Source organism: Vicugna pacos, chromosome 1 (assembly GCF_048564905.1).
Source record: "Vicugna pacos chromosome 1, VicPac4, whole genome shotgun sequence".
In the NCBI taxonomy this organism is placed as follows: domain Eukaryota; kingdom Metazoa; phylum Chordata; class Mammalia; order Artiodactyla; family Camelidae; genus Vicugna; species Vicugna pacos.
The window spans coordinates 59,924,966-59,937,073 of record NC_132987.1 but is presented as its reverse complement, the minus strand read 5'-3'; the positions used below and the strand labels follow the sequence as shown (position 1 = coordinate 59,937,073).

At 43.4% G+C, this 12,108-nt stretch overlaps 1 protein-coding gene across 1 annotated transcript in view; it reads left to right on the top strand.

Annotated features, from left to right (window-relative positions):
- ATP13A5 (ATPase 13A5) overlaps positions 1–12,108 on the top strand; it is a 99,406-nt gene that overhangs the window by 48,709 nt on the left and 38,589 nt on the right. Inside the window, exons 12-16 of the mRNA XM_006200950.4 lie at positions 831–1,019; positions 6,239–6,300; positions 8,077–8,227; positions 10,494–10,580; positions 11,235–11,391. Coding sequence (XP_006201012.2) covers positions 831–1,019; positions 6,239–6,300; positions 8,077–8,227; positions 10,494–10,580; positions 11,235–11,391 — 646 coding nt within the window. The remainder of the gene's footprint in view (positions 1–830; positions 1,020–6,238; positions 6,301–8,076; positions 8,228–10,493; positions 10,581–11,234; positions 11,392–12,108) is intronic.

Below are 12,108 nucleotides of genomic sequence, written 5' to 3'. Positions count from 1 at the left end.
CACAGAGGGATTCTGGAACCAGAAAGCAGTTAAGAGATGAGTCTAGCAAAGTAGGAGTAGACCAGATTGAAGGGGACCTTGAATGCCTTGCCTAGAAGTCTGGACTATTGGAGAGTGTTGAAGTATTTGAGTGTGTACATTGTCCATGGCTTACCCAACACACCATGCAGTCAGTGAGTTTCCCTGTGTTCTTGTTAGCTTCTGAGATGAAATTAAATGTCTACTTTTACAGAGCTGTGTACTGTATGAATCCCCACTTCCCTTTTAAAATTTCAGGCTCTCTGGTTTCATTCGGATGTCTCTCTTAAGAGTTGTGATGGCTGTAGAGGAAAGGGTGGTCACCAATGACCTCCGAGGTCCTTTCTGGCCCTGAGAGTCCGATTCTGCTATAAATCGTGTAGTCTTTTCCACAAAACATGCTGGGATCTTAGCAGTGTGGGCTTATAGGGAGGAATAAAACATTGTAAATAAAAAGATCTAAACACAGGTATGAAACTGGGCCTGAGTGGTCTGTTTACAATGTCCAAACTAATGGCATCAGAGATGGCATGTGTGTTGAGGAAAGGAGGCAAAAACACAGTCATAAGAATTGTAATGTTCATGCTCAAACTTGAGCTCTGGCTAGTCATTTCAACCTGAAATAAGCCCTCAGGGAGCATTTTTAAAGGAGAGAAGGGCAGAGGAGGCCAGGGCACATTGGTGACAGTAGAATGGAGCCTGGACAGAGCGAGGCAGAATGTCAAAGCCAGTGGGGCTGGAATTTGAGGCCAGTTTCATCTGGGAAGCAGGAACGCTGAGCAGGCTAACCTGCACATCCCTCCTCTCCCTAGGTCTCTCAAAGAGAAACTGCAGCCATGGCCCTGCTCCTCCTGACCGTGACTGTCCCTGCTGTGCTGCCCGCTGCCCTGACCACAGGCATCGTGTATGCACAAAAGAGGCTGAGAAAAAAGAAAATCTTCTGTATCTCCCCGCAGAGAATCAACATGTGTGGACAAATCAACCTCGTGTGCTTCGACAAAGTATGAGCTCAGCTTTCCAGGTTGGAGGTCACCAACTTTCAGGACACAACCGAGTTGGGAAGGGCCTCAGAAACTGTCCGGTCCAACGCCCCCATTTTACAGATGGGAACACTGAGGCCAGAGAAGGTCACCAAGTGAGCTAGTAGGAGATCACGTTCTAGATCACGCTTCTGCTTTCCCAAGTCTTACGGAAGTAGTTTAGCCATCATGTCATGAATTTCTTCCCTGTGAAATTTAATATTTTTGTGCCTGTTTCAGGTTTCAAAACCATCTCATAATGTCATGACTTTTATGACTAAGTGATTTTTTCTGGCAAAAAACATGAGGAACACTTCTGTTCCCTGAAGCACTTTGTCCAGAGCTTAAGTGAGCATCTTCCTTTCTCCTCTGCTGCTTCTTTTAAGGAAAAGGGGGGAGTGGACCAGGACTCATGTTTACACACTCTGGATCCTCTTTCCTCTTTTGCTTCCTAGGATATCAGGATTCAGGACTAGGGCAGGTTGTCTGTGCTTAGGGCCTTGGAAAGGTGGCAGAGGAGAAATGTGTTTGGGGGGTGGGGGGTGGGGGACAGCTGCTGCAGAACAGTCCCGAGACCCCTCCCTGTGGCTCTCCTGTTGGGGACCTGGAGGGGATATACAGTGTCTGTCAGCCATCTCAGCTTCCATCCCGCCCTCACCTCGGGCACCCAGTTTACTAGCTCTAAAGCATGTGGACCTGACCTGGTTTCTCCGTGTTTTCAGTTCATTTGCATGCAAATAATTGATAAAGGCTTTGCCACTTTTTGGTTAACTCACCTTGGCAGAGAGCCCCATTCACGAGACATTCCTAACTTTTGAGAAGCTCATGAACTAGCTGAAGAAGTAGCCAGAAGGGAAGTGTAGACAAAGAAAACACAGTGAGATGCGTACTGAGAGATATGAGCCAAATGTTGGGTGCAGTTACCTGCCATGGGTGGGATGTCCCCTTTGAGCTGTGGCTTTGGTTGTCAGACAGAATGGGCCCAGCCTCAGCGGCAAGCAGCTCAGAAAACAGGGAAATGAGGGCTGCAGCATGTGGTGACTGGGACCATGGATAGTAAGAATGCAGCTGCTTGGAAGGGATGCAGCTGTTTGGGAGGAGCCCAACTGCTGCGGGTCTGATGTGCCAAGCTAAGGAGTGGAGAATGGGAGCCCTTCTGATTTTTTAAGATCCGTGACATCTCTCTTGGTTTGTTTTATTTATTCCATTTGGGAAACTTGTGAGAAGGGATGAGAGCAAGGACTAATGCTGCCAGAGAATGGGTTCTTGTCTTATACAAGAAAGAATTCAAGAACGAGGCATAGTAAAGGGAAAGTCAGGGAGATACGTGCTCCATAGACAGAGTGTGGGCCATATCAGAAGGCAAGAGAGCAACCACCAGGTACGGGGTTGTTAGTTTTTATGGGCTTGCTAATTTCATATGCTAATGAGTAGGAGGATTATTCCAACAATTTGGGGGAGGGGCAGGGATGTCCAGGAATTGGGACCCCACTCACTTTTGGGCCTTTTATGATCAGCCGAGGAACTGTCACAGTGCCTGTGAGTGTGCCATGAGGCTCAAGGTCTACTGGAAGTCAAATCTTCCACCATCTTGGTTCTAACCAGTTTGACCTCAATCGCTGTGCCATTCCTTTAGTGGTTGTGCCCTGTCCCCTTCCCTCCTGTCTCACTAAGTCAGGAGGCCACCTGGGGACAACAGAAGAAATGGCTCATTTTCCCAGACAAGGAGGGCAGGGATGGAGAGCCCAGGACAAGCTGGAGAGACACCATGAGCAGACATGACATGTCTTGGTCCCCAGGTGGAAGGGGCATAACTCTACATCACTTCAGTTCTTGTTCAGTTTCCTTTGGCAAAGAAATCAGCAGGGTTAACTTAAAAGTAGCCTCCTTTTAGATTCAGGGCCAGAGATCAGCTCCTAATAGGGATTCCCATCACTTACCCAGCAGCCTCACCAGTGTCTAGGATACCAGAGGGAGATTTATAAAATATGTTCATTACACATGCATCTGTTTCTAAAAACTAATTTTTCTGGAGGTGTTCATCTTACTTCCTGTATAAAGCTTTCCCTCCACATCCTCATGTGCTCCTTTGTTTGACTGTGTTAGGGACTGCACATCTGCAGGCTTGGCCAAATGCTGTAAGGTCTGATGGCATATTATTGTGCAAAGAACATTTTTTAAAATTGAAGTTAGTCAAATTACAATATTATGTTAGTCTCTGGTGTACATCATAGTGATTCAGTTATACACACATATACAGATATATATATATATATATATACACACACACACACTCTTTTTCATTATAGGTTACTACAAGATATTGAACATAGTTCCTTGTGCTATACAGTAGGACCTTGTTGTTTCTCTGTTTCATATATAGTAGTTAATATCTTCAAATCCAAAACTTCCAATTTATCTCCCTCCCTTTTTCTCTGGGTAACCATAAGTTTGTTTTCTATGTCTATGAGTCTATTTCTGTTTTGTAAATATGTTCATTTGTGTCATTTTTTTAAGGCTTCACATATAAGTGATATCATATGTATTTTTCTCTCTCTTTCTGGCTTACTTTACTTAGTATGGTAATCTCTAGGTCCATCCATGTTGCTGTAAATGGCATTTTTCATTCTTTTTCATGGCTGAGTAATATTCTATTGTACTTGTATACCACAATTTCTTTATCCAGTCATCTGTTGATGGACATTTAGATTGCTTCCATGTCTTGGCTATTGTAAATAGTGCTCCTATGAACCTTGAGGTGCATGTATCTTTTTAAATTAGAGCTCCATCCAGATTATCATCCACCTAGGAGTGGGATTGCTGGGTCATGTTGTAAGTCCATTTTTAATTTTTCAAGGAATCTCTATACTGTTTTCCATAGTGGCTGCACCAAATTACATTCTCACAAACAGTGTAGGATGGTCTCATTTTCTCCACACAGTCTCCAGCATTTATCATTTGCAGACTTTTTAATGATGACCATTCTGACCGATGTGAGGTGAGACCTCATTGTAGTTTTGAATTGTGCAAAGAACTCTTGATTGGGAATCAGGAAAATGAGACATCTAATCCTGAATTTGACACTAAGTTTCTGTGTGACTTTTTAAGCTAAGAAGGTTGAACTAGAATCACCTCTAAGTTTTTTTCTGGCTTTTATATTATAAAACTACCAATACGATGTTGGAATCAAGCACTCTACAGCTATTTGAATTTCCATCTAGTATTGTTTCAATTTAGAAGATATTCACCACAGACCTTTTGAATACATTTGTTCCCATCTATTTCTAGTTTACATTGGTTTGTTATAAGTTCACTAAAACAAGTTTTCTCTTTCTTTTTTATTCAGTTCAGCCCAAGACTGGGCTAGTACGTATGCTAAGAAGTGTTCTTTTTCTGTCTTATTCCATTTAGAACAGCAACTATAATTTAGGGTTTTTTTTTCTCCCATTATGGCTAGTTTTACTGTATCAGGGTCATTTTCATGTAAAGAAATAACATGGTCCTATATCTGTTTTGCTGCAGTATCATCTCTGTTTTCATGTTCAGGATACTGATGTTTAAAAGTGTAATCTGATCATCAGGAAAACATTCCAGTTTGGAATAAGTTGCTAACTCTTTTTGAAGTGGAACAATTCAAGAGCATTTGGAATCTAAACACACAGATGAGGGCCCTTATAAAATACAAGAGGGGAAGGAAGTAGATAGTCTTTTTTGTTTGTTGTTTGTTTGGTTTTTTTTTTCCTGTTGTTATTCTTCAAGGAATAACTCACGCAAAGCATGTTAGCTCTCCATGAAGGCCAAATGAATTAATGAAAGCGAGATTCCTTACTTCCTTAATCCAGAAGCCCACTGGGGGCTTTGTCTTTCAATATGCTTTGCAGAATTTATATAACATTTGCCATCTGGAGGACATCTCCAGACAGGCTGGATTCTGGTTCTTTCTCTCCAACCTGCAGGCCCCTGAACCCCAAGGACTCTCATTTCACCTCTAATCTGAGGATATCTCTATCCTAATTACTCAGTTGTGAGAGTGAGAGCTCAGTTGTGAGCACTTCACCGCAAGCATTATGCTAATGTGATGTGCTGTCATGGTAGGAGATACCATTTGATAGAAAACCGGAAATTTCAGTGTCTTACACAGAGATGACTTTAAAGAAAAGTAGTGTCACAGACCTGGGTGTCAGTGTTAAAAAGATGTTCCCTCGTGTGTGGAGATGCTCTGCTCTGCCTTGATGGTGCTGGGGCAGCTGGGTTACCTCCTTTCTCTGGAGCTGGGTGTTAAGCAGGCCTAATGCTATTAGCCTACTGCATACAGACACCGGGGCCTGTAATTAATGATTGACTGTGAGGCAATGAGCAGACGGAAGGTGCTAGGTTAGTCCTCAGTTCCATTTTGCTTTCTCTGTTACACTATCTGACAAATACTTGCCCATAATACAGCAAATCAAATCTCCCAACCATTTTCCTCTTGATCTAACAGTAAACTCACCCATGGGCGTTAATTAATAGTTATGTTAGCACTTCATTTCTCTCTAGAGTCTCAAAGCCCTTTATCAACATTTTGTTTTCGTTATCAATCTGGACAGTCACCATTTCACCCATATTTGTAGGAAATAGCTGTGAACCAGCTGGCAGACTGTGCGTGAAATAGTCTTGAAAAGAAAGACAAAGAAATTTCCAGCTCGGCTTTAGACAGACAGCAGGTGCCAACTGAAAAGTCAAACTCGAGCTGGTTCTTGTTGGCTTTCTATTCACTGAAACTTTCTCATTTAGCAACAGCAACAGTCACAACAATAAACAAAAACAAAACACCTACATTTTGTAATAATTAAGAGCTTGACTCACCTAATTTCCAACATGGTCCTTTGGGAATCACTTGTCACCTCCTCAATCTCTCTTTCAGGCTCTCTTCTCTGATTTAAAATTAGATGCTTACAAATATTTAATAAGTTAATATCTTATCATTACAAAGGGAGCATTACCTCTAAAAATGCTGAATCATTATATTGTGCACCTGTAATTTCATGATATTGTATATTAATTATACTTCGATAAAAATAAAATAAACACTTGACGTAAAAAAAATAAGGGCTTGGGACAATTAGATGTACTTTAATTTGTTGGGAGCTGGGGTTTTGTGTAAATTATCATATAATTAAAAGCTCTAAATCTTATGCTAAAACAATGCTAATTTTTTCCAGACTGGTACTCTTACGGAAGATGGACTGGACCTCTGGGGGACTGTCCCTACTGCTAACAACTGGTAGGCACTTCAGTGAAGATGGAAATGTGTGATTGGTGGGGCTATTTTGGTGACATTCTAACCCACCCTTCCAGTGTTGAGGGATGAATCTCACATAAAATATATATAATAATTGGCTGGTACCAGCTCCCCATTAGTCTAAGTTGTGAAATTAAATGAGTTCTAAGTTCAGAATCAGACAGGGAAAGTAGGTCTTCAAACTTCACATGAAAAATGGAATTGAATACAGTGGATGATTAGGGAGTTGAATGAATAAAGCAGAGAAGCAAAGAGTGAAATCAGGACTGTGCTTAATTCAAAACTGCACAGACTTCCTGGGTGTCTCATGAGGTGGGAGATCCAGAGAGGAAGACGTCCATCTCCTCCCTCGTGGGGTTCACAGTCTAGTGGGATTGGAGGTGCAGATGCACTCACCTTCAACGTACGGAGGAAAAGCTTGCAGTTACGGTATGGAAATCAGAATAGAGGAGAAGACATGATAATGATCGCTTCATCTAAAACAAGTCCTGAGTTTGATATGAACAGTCCTACGTGATAGAAAACGCAGTCCTGATTTTTATAACATAGTGGATAAAAGGTAGAGACTAATTTTGAAAATGAATGGATCCAGGAAAACCAATCTGAAGGAGAGAGCATTTGAGAGGTTCCAAAGGGGATAAGGCTAGAATTTTTACTAATTTGGTTTAAAAGTTGGCACTAGGGAAGGGAGAGGGCGATCACATAGGTGCTCCCCCGGAACAGAGCTAGAGACGGGAGGGAGGGCTCGTCTGCAGAGAGGATCCCTGAGCTCCCTTCTCTGCGGGGCCGGGACCTGTCTTCTCAGTCCAAGTGGAGAAGCCTCTGCTCTTAAGTTCTGGGTAGCCCGCCTGGGCTCCAGACAGTGGCCGAGGCTGCTGTCATTGAAGGGGTCTTCCAGGGGCCTCCCGGGATGGTGATGGGGCCGGGTGCAGCACTGGCGCAAGGGAACAGCAGTCAGGCAGTGAGACGGAGCAGAAGACACCTGGGCCGGGGGTCGATACACTGCCTGGGCTCTAGCCCTGTCCATGTGCCGCTCCTCCAGGCTGCTCGGATGTGCCGCTGCTCCAGGCTGCTCCGATGCCCAGCTCAGGCCTTTGTCCAGGGCCGCCGGTGGCCAGAGCATTGAAAGGGGAAAGAGAGGTTTGCGATTTCCACCCCTTCTCTCCCTCCCTTGCTCCTAGTACTCTGAAACTTTGGGGGAAGTAGAAACAGCTAGATACAGTTATTATTCAGCTTTAAGATGGGAGAAGAGAAGTGAAGCCAAGCCAGTCTACAGTCAAAGAGGGCAGTGAGTTTTAGATGCCGGATGTCCATGCTGGGAGTTTCAGGCAATAGGCACAAAGGCCAAAGGGCCGAGTAGTGAGAACCATCTCAGAGTCCACACGTGCTCTACTTGAAGGAGAAAGGAACCAGCAAGTAGGCTTCCTTCCCATCCTGGTTACCCCATTCACCTGGAGACACTTGCCTGGGCTGTGTGGCTTTCTAGAAGCAGCTCTGCAGTCTGCAGGTGTCAGCTGTGAGCCTTCCCGCTATGCACCTTCCCTCACGACTGCCACCCCCGGGCTGACTGCCGGTAACCTGGCAAAAGTCCCTGTGACTGTACCCAAGTACTCAGACTTTATCATACAGGGCATGGCGAATGGTGAAAGGTTTTGAGCACCGCGGTTAGGTTAAGCTTGTGTCAGTAAGATTTAAGGGGAAAGGTGTGCAAAATGAGTTTGTTGAAGATCTTAACTTACTGATTACCTTCCCTACCAGCTTCCAGGAAGTCCACAGCTTTACCTCGGGCAGGGCTTTGCCATGGGGCCCTCTGTGTGCAGCCATGGCCAGCTGCCACTCCCTGATCCTCCTGGACGGGACCATCCAGGGAGACCCACTGGACCTCAAGATGTTTGAAGGCACTGCCTGGGTAAGGTGACAGTTTCTCAGTTCAACTGAATGAGGAAAACTTAAAGAAATACTGAGAGTTTATTTCCTAACTTCGGTTGACACTCAGATTCATAGCAATATACAAATGAAGGTCTGGTCCTACCTGAATTTCCCAACCTCTGCACCAAGACTTTGTTAATGAGACCGACATGAAATAAGTTTCCATGATCAAATAAATTTGGGAACCACTGTTTAAACAAGGTTAAGTTGATTTCTTGACTATGGGGATTTCGTTAATCTACTGCGGTGCATTGTGAACATTCACCAGGGGCTATGACACGCAGCATTTGCTAAACTTGTTTCATCACAAAAACCTTGACAGACCAAAACATGGTACAAAACACTCTCAGAGACATCCTGGTCTAAAGCAGTACTGATCAATACAGTAGCCACTAGCCACGTGTGGCTACGGAACACATGAAATGTGGGTATGCAACTGAGGAACTGAATTTTAAATGTTATTATTTAATTAATTGTAATTTAAATTTAAATAACCATGAGTGGCTCGTAGTGGCTGTGATAGACAGGAAAGTTCTCGACACCGAAATGGAGGTCCCTCAATCCAGCAGGTTCAGTGTCCTGAGCTGAGTGTGAATGACTTTTGAAGGGTATAAGCGCATCCTGGTGGCTGTCGTGATGCAGTGGGAAAACCTCTCGACTCCACCGCTCTCCAGCTGCGTGACTCCAAATCCAGAATGAAGACTCTGAGTCATTACCTCATCTGTGCATTTTGCTAATAGCGCCTCATTTATGAAGCATTGAGAGTGTGAACCGAAGAGGCTGCGTGCATTGGAAAGTGCCCAAACAATTGAGGGTATTCATTCATTCATTAGTTAGTTAATTAATTACATTGTTCTGTCCTCAAAAAAAAAAAAAACAAAACACGCTCTAAAGCTCTTACAATGACACTTCAAGTATAGGACAGCATTTCAACAAAGTTGTAGAGGAATGAAAACAAATGATTGTAGGGACGTGAAGAACACAAAAAGGCTAATTGAAAGATTTATTGTACAAAAACTGTAGCTTTCTAGAGGCTAAGGTAATAATAGGAGAAACCTGGTAAATGGGGAAATTTCTGATATCAGTAAGTTAAAATTAAAGTCTTTGCTGTGAAGAAGTGTATGATATAAAGACAAAACCGAAATTACTTTCCTGGATCGTAGTGGAGAGGCATCAGTGTAATGATTATAAGCAACGTCCTCACCAGCATCATTGGTGTTGACGCCGGGATGAGCTGCACATGGTCATTACTGCTGTATGTGACTTTGATCCTGGTTCCAACAGTGTCCCCCTCTCCATTGGAGGAGGCTTGATCTATCTGTACAAACGGCGTACAGGTTGGGGTCTCATGCGTAATACTGTAATAGCGACAGTATCAGCTCTGTGAGAACAGTTGTATCCACTCCGAACAAAGCATAAAAGTGTGAGATAGTTCACTGACTTTAAAGCTGGATGAGAAAGTCTCCAGTTAAATATCTTTGGTAGTTAGGAGCTTTTCACTAAACATAAAGGGGAGGAAAAATGTCCTTATAGACTCTAAGAATGTTTACTAGCAGGGAGGTCAGAATATTTTTCAGAAAAAAGCAAGATCTCGAGAAATGATATGATGTCCCCAAGGCTGGACAAGTAAAATGATTGAGCAGAGACCAGATGTTGTCTCCTATTTTCTGACTTCTACTGTTTACATATCTGACTGCTTTTCCCATATTTTAGCTTAATATTAGTTTCTCAGGTGGTATAACTTATACTGTTGTAACATCCAAAGAATACAAACTATTGTCAAATACGCTTTCTAATCGGCTAACAGCTAACTTGTAACTCTCTAAGTTAGCCAATTAGGCTAGGAACATAGACAGAGCATAAGAAATAGTTCTGTGCTCATCTCAAGACTCAGTTCTTGAGTCATGCACTCAGGTACACTGGAGGGTAGATTCCACTTCAACCTTCGTCCATTTACTAGACATGCCTTTTAGGAAAAGCCAGTGGGCTGTCATTAGCATTTCTTTCAGCAATTACTACTTAAAATGTGGTCACAATAATTCTGGCTTCTTGACATTTTACAATAAGGTCCGTAATATGAACCAACACAACAGAAATTGGACAGAGATGATATTAAGATAATTGGCCTAGAAGAGAAAATATGTGAAAAGGGCTCTGAAAAGATTAAAGTGTCCTGCCAATCAGAGGTAGTTCTTTCTTAGTATTTTTCTCGAAGTGATCCTATGAATGTTTTCCTTTTAAAACAGGTACTGGAAGATTGCAACGTGGACTACTGCGAATTTGGGACGTCAGACGCAAACATAATAATAAAACCAGGACCAAAAGCCAGTCGGGTATGATTTGCTTCTTCAAATTATATAAATCTTTCCCCTTAAAACGGGTGAAATGCCCCTGACTTTTATGTGTTTTTATATTCCTGCTATTTTGGCTTATCCTAACGGTGTCCATAGTTGGTTTGCTCATTCCTTGATTCCTGGATTTATCCATTAATTGACTCAACAAACATTCACAGGGTACTTGTGAATGCTCGAGCACTGTGCTAGGTGCTCAGGGATAAAGTGATTTCAAAACGAGACACCTTGGGCTCTGTTGGAGGAAAACGTGGGCTGATGGAAAAATCAGTAGAGGTGCAAGTAAATGCAATACGACGTGCCAAGTGCTGTCACAAAGGCTGAAGAAAAAACAGCAGGAGTCCAGAGGTGGGAGTGAACTCTGTTTCTGGGAGAGAAGCACCAGAGGAGGTGCCCTGCGAGCTTGGTCTGGAAGATGATTGGGGTTTCTCCAGACAGCCACGGGGAAGGGTCCTTCAGACCAGACAGCTTGATGAGGGAATCACCTTAAACACAGCCAGAAAAATATCAGTGCTGTGACAATACACCACTTCATGTGTCCCTGGGCTCAGTGCAGAGTCAAGCTTACTTGCTGTGTGCATCTGCTGAATTCCACTTAACAGCGTCTTGAGCTCCCCTGTCTCGGTGTACTCACAGGGCCCCGTGGAAGCCATCACCGTCTTGTGTCAGTTTCCATTTTCCTCCAGCCTGCAGAGGATGTCTGTGGTCGCTCAGCTGGCAGGGGACAGTCACTTCCATGTCTACATGAAGGGTGCCCCCGAGATGTTGGCCGGGTTCTGCAGACCCGAAACAGGTACTAATGGCCACTTGTCTCTTTCAGGATTTTAAAAGCTCAAACACACAGAGCAAACAAACCTAAATCAAATGAATGTGGAGGTGGTTGTTTTCTCAGGAGGTGGGAGGTAGGCCCAGTAGATCTGCAAAGGCAGAGGTGATCATTTCAAAGCAGAGAAGCAGAGAGTAAATTCCAGGCTATGGTCCAGCCAGAAAAGCCCAACCACAGTGGGGCATCAGGAGCCAGAACAGGAAATGACACGGGGATCAGAGAACCAGGGAGGGTGAGAATGAGGAGCATTCAGAGGGAACCAAAGAGACAGGCCTGGACACTGGGATAATTCTGCGGACAGGGGTGCTCCGTCACCCCCTGCGAGGCTCATACCACTTTGGGAACCTCAGACAGATCAATGGGAGGAGAATATAAAAAAGATAATTCTTTTAGGGGAAAAAAGTGATTAGAGTAAATTAGATGCCGTTAGAGCAAGGGAATTGATCATTTTCACAGCAATTTCATCTTTCTGGGCCAGATTTTGAGTTGATTTGTATTATTTCTTAGTCTTACAAACATATGCAATCTCGAAGATGCAGCTCAGATTTGTAAGAATATTGTTGCATTCAAATGAGTTCATTTGGATAAAATTGGCCTTTTTCCTCCTGATTTTCATCTATATTCTCCTTACAATTGCTGATAGCCATCAACTTGTGCACAGAATTCTAGATTTGGCAAATGATT